Source organism: Chinchilla lanigera, unplaced genomic scaffold (assembly GCF_000276665.1).
Source record: "Chinchilla lanigera isolate Chin_1 unplaced genomic scaffold, ChiLan1.0 scaffold00045, whole genome shotgun sequence".
Lineage (NCBI taxonomy): Eukaryota > Metazoa > Chordata > Mammalia > Rodentia > Chinchillidae > Chinchilla > Chinchilla lanigera.
Genome location: NW_004955446.1, coordinates 18,819,115 through 18,837,343, shown reverse-complemented (window position 1 = coordinate 18,837,343; position 18,229 = coordinate 18,819,115). Strand labels below are relative to the sequence as shown.

The following is an 18,229-nucleotide window of genomic DNA, read 5'->3' as shown; positions in this document are numbered from 1 at the left end:
GCCTTTACTTCCGGTACCCACTGGGAAGCGCTGGGATCTGGTAACTAACTTGTTGTGACCAGCCTTGTAACAGTCCAGCCAAGAAAGACAGGAATGGATTAAATAACCTACACAATTACACTTCAGTAACGCTGTTTAAAGAACAGGTAAACTCGTGGCTACAGAGAACTTTCCTGAATGTGGTACCGGAAAATATGCCTTCCAACTCTTTATTACCATTAAACAAATATCTTTAGAGACCCTGCTAGGTGTAAGTTACTGAGAAGCGGGGAAACTGGCTCAGTTTTCGCGGCTGGGGGGTTAGGGTGAGGACTAGAGATTAATTGGAAAGACTAAATCTTTTGATTATGCTCATAGAAGTGTTCCTAAGATAAAATATATGTCTGTGAGAGCATATAGTGGAAAGGTGTAACCAAGACAAAATATTTCTACTGAAATCAAGTTTTAAGTAAGTGTTACCTAGGTACAGTAAAAGACAACGTATTGGTTAAAGCTCCGCGGTCTGGGGGAAAAGATGTTTCCACTTAAATGACTTGAAAGAAAGCAAGGAAGTTTATGCAAAAGGAGAGAGGCCTGAAAGAGAGAGTGGCTGGGGCCAGATCATTATGGATTTATGAATCATGAGCTTTATCTTGTGACATTATTTTCTGACACCAAACTAGGAAAAGAGGTTTATACCTGGCCAGTCTTTTTGTTTGCTTTCTTTTTAAATAGCTTTATTGAGGTATACTTGTATATTACAAAGTCTTCAAGCAGAAATGACAGCACAAAGGGATAGGAAGACATCTACCTCTGTAAACGCACCTTCATTTTTAAAAGGCTGATTATACAAATGCATCTCAATCTTATGTAAAGTGCAAAGGCATTCTAGACATCAGTTTGTAATATAGTGCTTAGTTCTATTTCACCCTAGCCTTTTTACCCTCTAATATCTAAGAGTCTTCTAAATGGAATTTCTACTACAGAGTAGTTTTGTGATGCTATTTGTACTTTTGAAAGATTTCTGGAACTGCTGAGTGGAGAATGGATTATAGGATGCAAGAGCAGATGTGTAGTGCTCATTACGCGGCTTTTCAAAAGCCAACAGGAGACGTTGGGTGCTGTAACTGGTGCCTGTACCCTCAGTATTATAGACAGCTAAATTAGATTAACAGGTAGTAAGAGAGGGATCAGGCTCTTGAGGAAGTCAGTGCAAAAGATGAGATACATCAAAGTTCTGCCAGCAACAAATTTGAAGAGAACCAGGCATGCAGACATAAACAGCAGCTTTTGATTACACTGTGATTAACACCACCTGGTCCAATAAGCCTACATACTCCATCAGACACATGAATGGGTTGATCAAACACCTTAACCCATACTCCCATTCCTTCCCAGGAAATGCCTTTGTTCTATGTTAAAAGTTATAGATAAGCTAAAGTTAATGATGCTCACCATTTACCTTTGCTATGTGCCTCACTTCCCTATTGGACCAATATTAGCTAGGCAACTATACGTAACTATAGGTTGACTGTAGTTTGATCCATGGTTACCCAAGTTGTGATTCTGCTGTATAAAATACCCCTGGCAAAGAGCCTCAGCAGCCACCCACTCAGGTCACCTCTTGGAAATCCAGAAGCTATTATTTCCAATAAAGACTCTCCTAACCTTCCCCTGTGGTTTTCGACTTCATTCCCTGATGTGAGACCACAAGCTTGGCTCGTATGATAACACCAGCTACTTAAGAGGCGAAGGTGGAAATATTCTTTGAGTCACACCTGAAGTTGGATGCCAACCTGAGCATCACAGCAAGACTCCAATGAAAAACACAAAAACAAATCAACATGAGAGAAAAATAGCAGCTGGAACTTAGAACCTGGGCAGTGAGCAAAGAGTACAGTTCCAAGAAATATTTCGGTGCCCAACTCTTCTTGGGAATGACTGAACCTAGTACTTAAGGGAAATGTAGAAATCTGGGGCAAGTGAAAAGGTGGCAGTGCCATCAGTGAGAGGGGGTTGCAGAGGAATAAATATAGCTATGGTATGAGTTAAATATTTTAAGTCCACCTGGTGGAAATGGTAAGTTAGTAAAGGTCTGGAATCAGACAGAAACAAATCTGAGGGGGCTGGGGATTTAGCTCAGCAGCACAGCGCCTGCCTGGCAGGCGCAACGTCGTGAGTCAATTCCCACTACCGGGGGGTGGGGTGGGGGGGAACATTTGGAAGTCACTCGCTGACAGGAGCTAACTGAAGCTACAAGAGAGGATGAAATAGTTTGAGGAACATAGGTCTTTAGACATTAGGTAAAGGAAGAGAAACCCACAGAAGCACTGGGGAGAAACAGCATAAAGAGCAGGTTATTGTGTACTAGATGCCTAGAGGTTCTCAATTTTTATCTTACATACTGCCAGAAGACAAGTTTAAATGAAGTAAGCGTCTACTGGCTTTAGTGATGTGAAGGTTACTAGTGACTGTAGCAAAAGTCATTGTATATAATGTAGAAATCACAGTGGATTTGAAGAACAAGTAGGAGATATGGAAATGGAAAATATGCGACAACACTTGAGAAGTCTATGAAGCAGACCTGTTGGGAGAAATATGAGGGCCAGATTTCTTTTGCTAAGAGGCACATTCAACTCACACAAGAGCTACATTTAACACACACACACACACAAATTTCATGAAACTGACAGGAGACAGGATTCCAGCACATTAAATAACTAGCTTTAAAAAATAGGATATTTCCTACACAGGAGTACACATATATTTGTGTACATTTGTCGGGCTTTTTCCTGTGAAGCAAGTCATTAGGGGCTGAAGAGATTGATAAGGGTATGAAGCTGTTAAAAAGGGATTAGAGAAAGAGTAAGATTGCTGGCAGTGCTGAGTGCCTAAAGGTGTTCGTGAATTTATCGTGGTACGAATTTACTAAAAGCATGACCTGTAACCAGCCGCAGTGCTGCATGCTTCTAATTCCAGCTACTTGGGAGGCTGGGACAGGAACACTGCAAGTTCAAAGCCAGGCACAACTTATCAAGACCATCTCAAAAAATATGAAGTACAGGGCTGACTGGTGGCACACCCCCTAGTCCAATTCCCTAGTACTGGAATAACAAAGCTATATAACTTCTAGCTGCAAAGATGCAGCAGTATTAGGCTCACCCAGGGTTGGTGTTTCGGCAGGGTAACAGAGCAGCAGCATACAAGAACTTAAATAAAGTACCTCCACTAAAATCTAGTCAACTAAACCACAAACCACCAGCCTCATACCTGCCGTCTGCAAAAAGCATGTATTGACTGAAAAGCAAGAGCACACACTAAAGGGGACTGCAGGTGGTGTGTGCTCCACACGGGATTGTGCTATCTTTGTAAGATTTGTGTTCCTGCAGAAGGGTTCCTACATTCTAAGAGTCCAAGGTAGGATGCTGTTGTGGCGAGACTAGGAACAATTTGGGTGCCGTCACAGTTTAGCAACTGGATTTCCAGTAGTAAATGGGTAGAAGCAGTTCTAGGGGTATCAAAGCAGTGGTCACAAAACGCTGTTATCATTATGTACTTATAGCTCCTCAAGGCTTGGAAGAACGTGTTTCTTGTGACCTTTGCTCTGTCCCTGTCCTCCCACCCTACCACTACAGGTGCTTTTTTTATGCCTGAGCCAACTTCCAGTCATCAATGGATTTAACTTTCATACTGAACATGCCAAATGTGACTGAATTTTTTACAACTTAGTCCACACTTGTCTTCCCCACTGTTCTCTTAATGTAAGTGCCTATAGAATTACCCTTGCTTTCTGACAACTCCCAATCTTCAGTGACCCTCTAATGCTTTAGACCACCCCCCAAATTACCCAGCCGAAGCTCAAACCCTAGTTTAGGTTCTAACACCCTCATACTCATGATATACCAGCTTCTCCAAGATGTATGAAGTGTTCTAAGATAAAATATATGTCTGTGACAGCATATAGCAGAAAGGTGTAACCAAAACATTTCCACTGAAATCAAGTTTTAAGTAAGTGTCAGCTAGGTACAGTAGGGGACAAAGTATTCCCAATAAGTTAAAGCTCTGTGGTCTGGGGGAAAAGATGTTTCCACTTAAATGGCTTAAAGAGCAATATTTGTGCTTTGCTGCCAGAACACAATACTGTGACATTTACTAACAATCTTGTTCACTGCAGATACACTAATTCTTATACAACACATTCATGTATGTTCCTTTTGAAAACATGGCATTTCTAAAGGTCAACAACTGTGACACAAGGTCAACTATAGTCAGTTTTAAAACATCCACACACTGCTTGATTGCCTGATATGGCTTTAGTGACTCACTCAGAACCAAGATAATGTAGAAGTAATGCTGAATGACTTCTAAGTGCTTTTTCCTGAGTATTTTTTGAGGCAAGGTCTCCCTATGCAATCCAGGCTGGCCTTGAACTTGTGGCAATCCTCCTGCCTCAGCCGCCCAGAGGCGTGTGCCACTTCGCCTGGCCTTCCTAAGTATTTTAGAATGTCTAAGTTTCTGAATCCAGCCTACAACAACTCCAAGCAACATATAGGCCAAGTTAAAGAGTAGATGGTTCTTGTCAGTAGTTCCAGTCTAGTTCTGGCTTTCAGTGATTTAAGTCTGGTCACCAGCCCTGTGACATGACTCCAGGTGAGTACAGCCCTCAGCTGTTCAAGCTATCCCCAGCCCTTAGTTTTCCCAGACAAAGCCTCAGACATCACACAATAGAGAATCCACCCCCACTGTACTGTATCTAATGCCTGAAGCACATAAACATAAAATGGTTAAGACACTAAAGAGTGGTTTCCCCTCTGCTTATCCCCCCATGCAGGCGACTGTGCCTAGGGCCTTGTGTGTAGGCAAGTACTCGTCCCCTGAACTACATCCCCAGCCCCTGGGTGGCTTTTTTATGCCAAAGTAGTATCTAGAACATATACTGACTCTGTTGACACCTACTCTTGAATATAGCATTAGCTGATGATAATGAGCTAATGGACAAATGCTGGATGATTATTTACAGAACAACTGCTAGAAGTTTAAAGTATATGCAGTTAGCATTCCTTGGTCCTTGTTCTAATGTATTGTAAGCACTATCTTTACAGAATTGTAGATTATACTAACAGTTACATTACAGGAAACACTTTGTAAAAGAATCCTAGTATAAGTCCAATAACCCCACCCCACCCCACCACTCACCTTTTTTGCAGGCAAGGTCTCACAATTTAGTTCAGGCTGGCCTCACTCACAGGGATCCTCCTGCCTCAGGTGTGCACCACTATACCTGGCCCTAATTTCATCTATATATATATATAAAATAAATAAATTCCCTTTTCAAACAAGAATCTGAAAATTTTAATGTATATCTGCTAGTTTTTCTTTTTTTTGGTTTTTTCTCCGGTACCAGGAACCGAACTCACGACCTTGCGCTTGCCAGGCAGGCGCTTTTGCTGCTGAGCTAAATCCCCAGCCCCATTGCTAGTTTTTCTAGTTAGACTTCTTTGCTATTGCATTGAATTCTTAACAGACACCGAATCAAATATCCTCTGTTGTACTATGGTTTCTCTGATTTTAAAGTAAATTTCTTATATAAATAAGTTGAACACCAAATTTTTAAAATACCAGAATACCACTTTAAAAACTTGAGGAAACAAAACTATATAAGTTTTATTTTCAAACTCTAATTTTAATTCAGACTGAACAAACAGGCAGAAAAGTGAGAAAGCTAACTGTATTAGCAGACACAGCTGTATCAAATGTAAAACAGTGGATTTTAACAGAACTATTTACATGCATATTTACAAGCAACTCTTATATATAAGTTTTACTTTTAGTTAGTTGGAAAAACATTTGACATTAGGTAAAAATATTACTTAGATTGGGCTGAGGTGGTACCACATTATAGTAAAAGTATTAGAAAAGTGATCCTCAAGTGTATCAATTATAAAGCAGATGAAAACTTGAATGATAAATATCTAGTAAAATTCTCTAGTAAAAAAGTCAATACAACCCATGCTACAAAATAAAAAGGAGAAAGCCATATAAATAAAAACAGAATAATGTTCTAGGCCTTAGGGTAATGAAGTTAGTCAAGTAAAAGAAACAAAACAGTAATTCTTGAATTGGAATAACCTCAGTGAAGAGTCTTGGTTGTTATGCTGGGAATTAAGTTTTTTCCCCCATTAATGATATCAGTTGTTGATATATTCCAAGACTAAGTGCTAAGGATGTTCATGACTATGATTAGTTTTGTTTGTTTTGAGACAAGATCTCACTATATAGTTCAGGCTGGCCTGGAACTTACTATGTAGCCCAGGCTGGCCTTGAACTCACAATGATTGTCCTGCCTCAGCCTCTCAAGTGTGTGCCATTACAACCAGCAGTATTTGAAATTCAATTAATTAAGATGTAAGTATCAAACTAAAATAAAACCTGTAATATTCCTATCTAAAAGAAGAATGCTACATTTTGCAGTTGTATGTATTTTTAGGCTGAGATTTTTCCCTCAAGAAAGAAAACTTAAAGGATAAGCATCTAACGAGCTAGTAAAATTTACTTTCAACATTTCATTTATTTCAAAATTGATTTTATTGCAGCCAAAACAGTGGAATTAACTGTACATAATAAACTATTTTATATATATACACATTTTAAGTTATAGGGAATAAAGTTTATTTTGGCAGATACTGTTAAACAAAATTAAAGTTGCATACATTAGTAACATAACTCAACATCCTTAATTTGGTATAAGTATGACACATGTTCTTGCTTTCTTGTGTTCTGCTAAATCATCATACCTAAACCTTTATAAAACTGATACTGTGAAATTTAACTTTACTGTTTTCGCTTATGCTCTGATTCCAAACAAAACTTTTCATAAGCTTCTTCAATTTCTGGGTCCATCTCATCATCAATATCATCCAAGTATCTGTAAAAGAACCCAAAGATGATTCATAAAGTTTAGTGCTTTTTCAATTCAGAAAACGTCTTAAGCTACAAAGCCACAGAAAACACGTGACAACTTTCCTAGGCTGAATTATAACAAATACAAGATTAATTTTAGAATTATCTAAGTGGTAGTCCCTAAAAAACCAAATGTGTATTTTGGCAAGTGAACTTCTACATCAATTTTGCATCTCCATATCTGATATTACGATTCTATTATATTTTTAGACATGTTAACTAAAGGTTATTAATCAAAGCCTTAATATATAAACTTGAGATTCAAGATGCATGTTATTAATAATTATACTATAGTGACAAGGTAATTCAGATAAGAGTTTGCCTCTTGATATTTTACTATTTCATTATATTTAACATCAGAAAGTATTATTCCTGCTCTGATTTCTGCTAGGTCATTTCCACAATAACAAGATACATTCCCATTTATCTGGAATCAGACTTCCAAATAGGAAGTTAATTTAGAGGTTGCCCATTCTAGAATCTTCCCTCAACTATTAGAAGTTTAAAATTACAGAAAGCAAGGTTTTCCTTGTTTATTAAGTATGGGAGGAAAATGTAAAGAGCCAATGAAGAATGTAATGTACACACTCCTACTGAATTTCCATAGTTGTGTTAAAAAGGTACTCTAGCATCTTCGTTTTGGAAATTTTAAAAATTGAGTGGTAACAAGAGGTTTAGTAAATAACAAAATTTTGACTACATTTCAGAGAATCTGATTCTGCATCTTTTCCCTTTTCATTACTTTTTCCACACAACATGATGCTGTCTACATGCCCTTCCACTCTCACCTCACCTTCCAAAAATCTCTTCCACCTACCAGTGCAACAAAAGTATCTGCCAAACCTATTAACTGCAGATGGGTCATTTTCTTTCTATTTCTTCTTCGTTTTTTGTATAAAACCACCACATGTTCATACATCCATAAGCTTATCAGAGCGAGAGAACTTGATGCTTATTGAACAAAACTTTTAGGGAAAATCGCAGTTTACTGCCAAGAACAACTTTTAATACCCAGCAGTATTAAAAGTTCCTAGTTGTCTCTGGGTCCTTCAATCTTTGTATTTTTTATTGAATTATATAAAGGTATGGCAATGTTGTATTTCTGGATCTTAAATGATCAGAAGATAAGCACTAAAATAAAAGTTTTTTTTTTAACTAGAATACACATGAAAGATACAAGAAAAATTAAAGTCACAGGCATAACTTATCCCCCTCCTCCCGCCACCACCACCTTAGGTAAAAAAGAACCTAAGTAGCTTGTACAAATACATACAAGTTAAAGGCACTGGGAGAGTAACAGGCGAAGAAATTGAGACATGAGAACAAGACTATAATCTATCAACTTAAATATTTCCATACAGTAACTTGTTTTCTTCACTCTTTTAAAAGCTAAAATTAAAACCTTTTACTATGTGCTAGAATGCTATCAAGTATTTTTAATGTATTCTCACTGAGTTCTCAAAAAAATTCAAAGAGGTGGGTACTACTATTCCTGTCTCACAGATGAAGAAACAAGCCCAGAGGTCACCCAAGATCTTACAGTATTAGAGTCTTAAATTCTAGGTATAATAAAATCTATTATTTTAAAAGTTATGCTTAAGAATACTATGTTTTATTTTCTTTCCCTCAACTATATGTTTTTAGAATCAGAGCCTGAGTTTTCAATATGATTTCTGAAAATTTTTAGTACACGTTACAGTTTGAGTCTGCATGTTCCCCCAAGGCCACGTGCAGTCATGGGTTGGGCTTTTACAGTTTATGATTGATCCATGGTCCAAAGTTGGAACTATGGATGTGAGCACTACACCTACCCTGGGGCAGGTAGTTTGCATACAATGTAAGGGAGGGAAAGAGGCTACTTGCTGCTGCCTCTCCTCTCTTTTGCACTGTTGTTTTTTGCTGTTTTGCCCTGCCATAAATAGTTGCCCTCTGCCATGTGCCACTCGGCTTTGGAGCCAGCTGAGTATGGACTGAAACCTCCTCAAACTGTGAGCTAAGTGAACCTTTCCTCCTTAATTCTGGGCGTCAGGTATTTTGTCTCAGCAATGAGAGAAAAGTAACCGAAACAACATATCAATTCCAAACAATGTACTAAAACATTATCAAATCAAAATGCCATTTTCATTATTTTCTTCTATTCTACTCTCTACCTAAAAACTGATCATAGAAACAAAACAACACAAACTAGGAACTAAGAAGAACTTACGGATCACCAGCCCCTGATAAATCTGTTCCATTTTCTTCATAATCTGGAAAAAAGTCCTCTCTTTCAAGTAACTCTTGATATTTCTCTTGGTAATCTTTAAGGCAACAAAAACAAAAAGCTCAATTTAAAAACTGTATGAAATGATGAGTTGTCCCTTTTCATTTAAGTAAACCAATGCTTAACTAGCAGTAAACTCCCCATTACATAAAATAGCTTCCATAAAACTTATGCTACTTATGTTTACTAATTTCCTCCACTCCACTGCATACTAACAAACCTGAATTATGTATCTCTATGCTGCTTTTCATGAGACAAAATTGTGGTTCTGCTGGGGAGAAACAATATAGCCACACTGTTTTTCCTTCCTGCCTGCCTGCCTCCCAATACGCCCAGCTTTCACCTTACTCCTCCACAGGGCAGTAAGCTTTTGGCTACCAGGTAATAGCAATTCAGTGAATCTGATGAGGTTAACTTGTCAAACGTTTTCAGCAGAGGGAATTTTCTTTTCTTCCCTTCCTTGAGAGATTGTAAAGGTAATCTACTATGCTTACTTCAGCTCCAAGCCTCTTTTCCCTGGGTTGACTCCTGAGGAGACACAGGTAATACTATCGATGTTTACCTGCCAGCTCTAGCAGGCAGAGTTAATGGGTACCTTTTCAACTTAGTATGTCTACACAGAGAATCCTTACCTCTGAGTAATAAAGTGGATCAGTGTATATTAAGTGTAACACTACTAGTTAAAAATTAGTTTTTTAAGAACAAAAGCCACCATGGGTCTTGAAAGATACTATAATTACTGGATAAAGAACTGTTGACAGTTTATGGACCATTTTGACTACACAGCCTTCCTGATACAAATGTTTGATTTTTGTTTGTTTGTTTGATTTTGTTTTTTTTCCGGTACCGGGAATCGAACTCACAACCTCACGCTTGCCAGGCAGGCGCTGTGCCGCTGAGCTAAATCCCCAGCCCCCCAACCTCTGGCTTTGTGGGGGTTTTTTGAGACAAGATCTCACTATGTAATCCAAGCTGGCCTTGAACTCACAGTAATCTTCCCGTCTCACCCTCCCAAGTGAGATTACAGATGTGTACCATCATACCCAGCCTTACAAATGACTGAGATAGTAGATGAGACATTATCTTACATAATGAATTCACCTACAAAAAAAAAAAAAAAAAAAAATCAAGGCACCAGATGATAACTGAAAAAACCTAAAAGTTGTCCAAAAACCACTATAGCTGCTGTCAGGAGGCTGACAGATGGTTCTGGTCTCTGTTATGAGAGAGGTGTGGATTTTAAAACCCACAGAAAGCCAGGCATGGTCATGCATACCTATAACTCTAGCACATGGGAGGCTGAGGCAGGAGGATCAGTTGTAAGTTCGAGGGCAGCTTGGACTACAACGTGAGTTCAAGGCCAGCCTGAACTGCATAAAGAAACCCTGCTTCCAAAAAGAAAAAGGAGGAAGCTCATGTGTCCGCATGAGTTCCGACTGGGATTCAGGCACTCTGGAGATATTGATCTGCAAGACTTTGTAACAATGGACCTGTACCTCAAATTTCTATTGCTCACATGAAGAACACCTATGACAAAAAAAACCCTATTCCTAGCCTCTGGAGTGATAGATAACCCTGTCTCTCCCAGCAGAAGCATTTTTTAATAGATTTAAAATGATTTTTTAATGGATTGTTATAATTCAAACATTTTTAATGAAGAAAAGCAAAAAAGTAAAATATTAAAGCATTCATACAGAACCATAATAAATGTAACTTCAAATGGTTAAGGGAAAAAAATGGGTGTGAAGAGAGCATAAATTGATGAGTTTAACTGTTAACAAAAAGTACATCTGACTTGCACATAAATACCCCTAGTAATCCCAGCACTCTGGGAAGCTCAGGCAGGAAGATCACAAGTTCAAGCCCAGCCTGGACAACTCAATGACTCGGCATAATCCTGTCTCAAAAAATATCAAGGGATGGGAATATAGCTCAGTGCAAAAATCCTGGGTTCAATCCCAGGACTACACTGGAAAAAAAAAGGACATCTAGGTAAAAGGGAGATGGATATGTTTCATACAGTTTTTACATTTGTTACTTTACTAGAAGTTTGAAATCACTTCAGAATGAAGCTTAAGAAAGAGTTAAAGCCAAACATGAGCTTGAAACAGAAATATCACGACGTAAGGAAATAACTTCCTATGTGTGAAAATCACAAACAGTATCAGAATTAGAATTAAGAAAATGAAACAAAAATATGAAAAGTAAACATGTACGAATGATCAAAACAAGATAAACTGAATGAAATACAAAACAAAATTCAGTTTGGATAAATCAAATTAAATTTCCATGAACAAAAGTTACCAGAAATAATAAGCCATTATACAAACTAGACATAGGTAACAAACAACAACAGTGAAAATCAATCAATGTAACTGAAGAAAAATAAGAGGAAAGATTTGTCTTACTACACATAGAAAGATATATAGCAAAACAAGAATAATTAAGAGTGTGGCCGGGCATGGTGGGCCTGTAATCCCAGCACTAAGGAGGCTGAGGCAGCTGGGCTACAAAGTGAGCTCAAGGCCAGACTGAACTGCATAGCGAGACCTTGTCTCAAAAAAAAAGTGTGGTATTAGTGCAGAAAGAGTAACAGAAGGTCCCTGTGAACAAACACGATACACACTATCTTATATAACTAAGAGAAAAAGGATGACTTAGTACTTATTGCTGAGACAAGACTATGGAAACAATATTTAATTCCTATACCTGCCACATATAAAGATTAGCCAGGTAGATTAAAGATCTAAATATTAAAAGCCCCAAAGTAAGATTTTTTAGAAGAAAATGAAATTTGAGAGTGGTTAGGTAAAGTCAGAAAAAGCACAAAGACTGATGAATGTCATATTAAAACTCAAAGCTTTTGCAAGACATTATAAACAAAATGAGGCATACTGAAAAAAGTGAAAGCCTCAGCTGACTAAGGGTCACCTTTTTCTACAATACAGAAAGAATCACAAATTAGTAAGACAAATGACCCAATAAAAATAAGAACAAACAGACAATGCTCGAAGAAATCAAAATGTCAATAGAAAAAGGAAAAGAAACTTGTCTCACCAGGCAGGGAAATACAATGACAAGACAGAGATTCATACAACTGGACTGAAAAATCTAAGTCTTGTAATAAAGATAACTAGCAGGAACTCTCCTTTTTTTTGAGACAGGGTCTCACTATTTAGTTCAGGCTGGCCTTGAGCTCACTTTGTAGCTCAGGCTGGTCTGCAACTCGCAATGATCCTCCTGCCTCAGCCTCCCAAGTGCTCGGATTACAGGTGTGCGCCACCACACCTTATGAGAACAGGAACTCTCATAAGCTGCTGGTGGAAATACTAAGTGGCATAATTGCATTGGAAAGCAATTTGACAACATTTAGTGAAGTTGAAGATGCTGACAAATTGTAACTTAATTCTACTTCCTCACCTTCCTCACATAAAGTAATTTGTTTATGGTAGAGCACACACCAGTTCACTGCCTGCTATTCAGAAGAAACAAAAGGAAAAATCCCAACCACATGCTGGTTGTAGTTCATACTAAATGTGAAATTTTTTTGCTCATCCTTAGTCCCATCTAGCCTAATTAAAGCAATCTGTCTTTAAATGACCCTTTTCTGGGAGGTAAGCAGATATTTACTTTTTTTTTTTTGGTACTGGGAATCGAACTCAGTGACACTGTGCTTGCCAGGCAGGCGCTTATGCCACTGAGCTATATCCCCAGCACTACATTTTAATTAACTCCAAATCACCATGGATTAATGAAATCTGTATTAAGCCATGCTAACGTAGTTTCTGACTATGCAGTGAACTAGAACCATCTTTCAGTTTTATCCTAACCACTTCAAAGCTTAAGTGTATAAAAACAAAATATTACAAGGAAATATAAAAGTGGCTGCATATAATTGAAGGATTCTTCCAATCTTTAAGGTAGAATAATAAAACACTATAAGCACAATCAGATTCAGTTTGAAATGGCTCAAGTAAAATAACCTTTATCCTAGTGTTTTAGAATGCAGCAAACACATTAAAAAGTTTTATCTGTACTGGTAAAAAGTGGTTTTCTATAATTTACTACCTTATCAAAAACATGGGGGTGGAAATGACTATGAGACAACATACCTGGATCAGCTGCAGTGAAAGGAACACCATCAGATGTATAAAATGTTGGTTCATTCTAGGATGAATCAAAGTGACAACATTTTTCATTCAGGACTTTTTATAAGTAAAATTAATTAGTGCAGAATGGCTGATGTCATTCTTCTGTACTAGATAATGCAAGAATAAGAGAAAAAGAAAAAAAAAAAAAAACCAAAAAAATCCTCAATTCCCAGCAGCTACTCCACTTCACTGAGTAAAGGTCTATGGCTTTTACATTTCTGTTCCTTTCATTTCATGTTCTTAAAGTTCTCATGTCTGGCATTCATGATCAATTTTTCTGTTGTACACTCTGATTTAATGTCAGCTCATTTAGGCTGCATTTTCCCCTTTCCCTCAGAATTGCCAAGACCAGTGTTGTGGGCACATTTCTCCATAGCTACTTTGTATTTGTTCGTGTCACAAGCTCCAGGTCATCACCGGCCTAGTAACTGGTTTTCACTTCATTTTTTTGGTACAGCATGTAAAGTAAAATCTGAGGCGCTGAACTTTGCTTATGAATTCTCTAGAAAATCTGTTTCCTGGCATTTTTATGCTGACTCAAGACCAAGCCTTATCAACGTCCCTTGTCAGGGGATGGATCTTTCTCTACATGATCCTTTCCCTTTATTTACCAGGTCACTGGATCCAAGCAATCCAGTGTCAATGAAAAGTTCAAGCAATAAGCAGAATTTAAAATATAAGAATTTAAAATAAAATATACTAGCTTACCATAAAGTAGTTAGGATCATTTTCAGGTGTTGCTTCTCTGTATGTTGAAGTTGCATGTACTCTACCCCAGTTACTTGACCGGAGTTCTACAAGCTTCAAGAGCATCTGTTTTACATCTCTGCAGACAAAAGTTCAAAATGAGCTAATACACATTCACCGTATGTGTTGTCAGGTTCCAAAATACTTCATGAATTCCTAAAACTTTGTTTTCTAATTTGACATGTATACCTAATATTTTAATTTTCCAGATTTTTCCTGTAATGCTATAAATTCATCTTATTTTTATTTTTTAAAAACATTGAGACAGCTGGGTGTGGTGGCACACGCCTATAATCCCAACACTCTGGAAGCTGAGGCACAAGGACTGCTCTGAGTTCAAGGCCTGCCTGGGTTATATAGCGAGTGCGTTCAAGGCCAGGTAGAACTACATAGCAAGACCCTGTCTCAAAACAAACAAAACCCAAACAAACAAACACAGCCTTAAAATGTGTTCCACATAAGTGTGATTTAAAAGCAATGATATCCTTTAAACATTGTTTCTTACTAGACATGCTAGTTCTTCACACAAATATTTGTTAATATTAAATCATTTGATTCATCAGACTCATATCTTAAAACAGAAAATTCTTAATATTTCAATTTTTAAATGTAACTAAACAAAAATGACTACTGAGAAGCCATAGATAAAACTGTTATCTTTAAATATTTCTGTCAACTAGCCTGTAAGATTTCAATTACTCTGATGAAGTACAGCAGATTAACCCCTACCCCCACAAAAGGGCAAAAAATTGATATTTCTTAGTTTCTTTTCCTACCTGCTGCAGTTTGCATCTAGGACAACATTTTCAATTCTCTGAATAATTTCTTGCATATCAGTCTTTAATTTTTCTTTCCAAGCATCTTCCAGAACTGATCCTGTCAACTAAAGCACATGTCAATAAAAAAGTTTAGTGATAAGGAAATTCTGAAAAGACATTACTTGCACTTCAGTTTAATCTAATAGCAGATTAAATATTCACAAACACTCTCTGCCTACCTAATAACAGTTACAAATCCCTATACCATCTATGTTTTTCTTGACAGAGACAAATTACAGTGGTACCTCGGTTCACGAACTCAATTCTCTCCATGATTCTGGTTCCAACCGGACTGCACAAGAATCTAAACTTCCCCTAGGTCCACAATGAACCTAACCACTGAATTTGATTTAGTTCTCATCCAACTAAGTTTGTAATCAGAATCATGGAAATAAGTTTGTGAACCAAAGTACCATGGTAAAATAATAAACTGTGGCAGAACTTTAATCTTGGGTTTTGTGTCAATGGCTGTATAATTCTTGTATGACTATGACAGTGCATTAGATTTTAATGAACATGTCACTTTTTTGTTTTGTCTTTTCTGGTATTGGGGATTGAACCCAAGGCCTTCACATTGAGCTATATTCTCAGGTTTCCTATAATTTTTTATTTTGAGACAGGGCTTGCTAAGTCACTGAGTTGCCCAAGCTGGCGTCAAACTTGTGATCCTTCTGCTGCAGCCTTGAAGAGTGCTGCAATTACAGGCACATGTGCCCACACTTGGGTTGAACATGTTACTTTTAAAAATATACAACAAATACAGATGCTAAGTATAGTTTTTAAAAAAAAGCTCCATAAGAAAAGAATTGAGGATATAAGCAAGCAATTCACAGAAACTAATAAATGGATAATGAGGATGAAGGAATGCTTAAATTACTGATCAAAGAATACAATGTAAAATGACTGGTGTTTTTACTCATAATGTATGACAAAACAAAAACCAAGACTGATTAAATCTATTACTACAAGATATAGGGAAGTACTCATCCACTACTGTTGGAAGTACACCCCAGTTGACTATTTGGAAAGAAACTTGGTGTTATACTCAATATAAAGTATATATGCCTACTGAGCTACCAAATCTGGGTTTAGGAATTTAATCTACAGAAATATCTACACATATGAAGACAACGAAAGATTACAGTAGTGCCGCAGCAGCTAAAGTGAAATTAATCCATTAATACAATGGATAATGTATTAATGCAATGGGATACAAGAGTTTTCAATACAGAGCTAAATCTGTGCGCCAACCAAGCGGGGGTTGGGAGTAGAAGCCAGAACAGAACATAGTCTTATTTATAGAGCACACAAACAAATAGGGGAAGAGAATTTACAGATGGCAACGGTGAAAAAGTTCCATTTTGCACTTCTAAATTTTGCTTCTTATATACACAATTAGTACACACTTATTATACTGTTTCAGCTTTAAAAACAATCCTTAATTCACTTGTACTGTACTTTCCTTCTCCTAAATTATGAGTGCCACCATTAAATTTTTTTAAAAAAGTAGTAAAACCTACCTTTAGTAATTTTACTGCACAAATTAAGTTGTCATCCACTGGATTAGAGAAGAGAGCATTCAGCAATTCACGCAGACCAACTTGAAGAATATCTGCTCTTGTAACTTGTCCGTTTGTTCCCTTGATCTTTCAAGGCAGAAGAAAATTAAAAAACCTAAAAGGCCTGAATATACTAAGAGATATAGAAATGATCTAACCTGGTATCACCAAAAATGACATTTAAATTAAATATAAAAATCATAGGAATACATTATGTTTATATTCCCCAAAGACCTAGGTTCATTACTGCAACATAAGAAATGTGCAATGGCCATTGTTGTTGTCTTTTTCCCCAAGACTGGGGCTCAAACTTCCAGGGCACTCTACACACTGAGCTACATCTCCAGCCTCCACTTTTTTTTTTTTTATTTTGACAAAAGTTCTCACTGAGTTGTCCAGGTTGGTTTCAAACTTGCAATCCTGTGTCAACCTCCAAAGTAGCTGAGATCATCAAATGACTTCATTTAAGTCATATTTTAAGTTGGTGCTCTTAGTTTGGCTTATACAAAAATCAGACTGAACTAAGAGAAACAGACCGTAAGTCTGATTCCCGGGACCCCAAGAACTCGACAACTGCATTCATCTGCTACCACTGTTAAAAGCCAGGCCACCTCAAGAAGAACTGCCCTAAGAGGCCCTGTGGGCCATGCCCTGAATGCAAAGGTGAACACTGGAAATCGGTCTGCTCTCTGAAGTGGAGGCCCCAGAGCTCAGACCCATCCTACCAGTTAGTCCAACAAGAATGAGGGGGTCCAGGGCATACTCTGCCTTCTCTCTCTGGCCAGACTGTCATCTCCATGGAGAAGCCCCAGGTAATCATGACTATGGAGGAACAAGAAATCAGCCTGTTGCTAAACACAGGCGCAAGTCTCTCCGTCCTTCTTTTCAATCCTGGCCTTCCTTCCAGCCGTCACACCTCAGTGAAAGGAGCACTGGTGAAGAGGTAATACGCTATTTTTGACAACCCTTAGGCTGTAACTACTTGTTACATCCTTCTTGCATATCTCTGTCTTCCTGAGAAACCACTTTGAAGATACTACCATGGATTATTACAGCAGCCATTGATATTTTCCTACTAATCTATCCATAACTTTGTGATGTGTTATTGTTCCTATCCTATTTCATAAATGGATGTATGTTTATTATTATGTGTTTCCTACAACAACCATTGAGAATAGTTAATGATTATTCAATTGGTCACTCATGTATAGCTCTATTTATTTTCTTTAGAAGCCACTTTGAAGATACCAAAGTATAGTACAACAACTACTGATAATCTCCTATCCCTTTTGTCTGTAACTCACTATTATTTGTCTGTTTTCCTGAGAAACTATCTTGTAGATAACAATATGTAAAACAGTAAACCATTGATAATTTCCTCCACTTTGTCTGTAATTTGGTAAGCTCCCCCGATTATTATGTTATCCTTCTTTTACTCTTTAAAGTAAAAAATTAAAAAAAATAATCAGACTGAAAAAAGAAAAGGCATGAGATCTTCAAAATATTAAGTACTTTTTGATTTAAAAGAGGGCAATAAGTTGGGAATTGGACTGGACATAGACCTTTTAGACAGACACACTGATGAAAATGTATACTTGACAGTGGACACATTTGTCTACTTAAGTTTACGATTACAGGTCTATAAAATGATTATACATTATAATACTAACTTCATACATTAGTGGTTTTCTTTTTCACATTAGTGTTTTTAGCAAGATATACACCTATACCTAATCTCACCCATAGGTTTAT

General features: G+C 37.4%; 1 protein-coding gene across 1 annotated transcript in view; it reads right to left on the bottom strand.

Annotated features, from left to right (window-relative positions):
- Window positions 1–6,527: 6,527 nt before the first annotated feature.
- The window catches only part of Paip1 (poly(A) binding protein interacting protein 1), a 28,846-nt gene continuing 17,144 nt past the window's right edge, over window positions 6,528–18,229 (bottom strand). The window contains exons 5-10 of the mRNA XM_005392735.2: window positions 16,439–16,564; window positions 14,877–14,983; window positions 14,062–14,179; window positions 13,315–13,369; window positions 9,146–9,239; window positions 6,528–6,904 (exon numbers count right to left, since the gene is read on the bottom strand). Of these exons, the coding sequence (XP_005392792.2) occupies window positions 6,811–6,904; window positions 9,146–9,239; window positions 13,315–13,369; window positions 14,062–14,179; window positions 14,877–14,983; window positions 16,439–16,564 (594 nt within the window). The 3' untranslated portion in view covers window positions 6,528–6,810. The remainder of the gene's footprint in view (window positions 6,905–9,145; window positions 9,240–13,314; window positions 13,370–14,061; window positions 14,180–14,876; window positions 14,984–16,438; window positions 16,565–18,229) is intronic.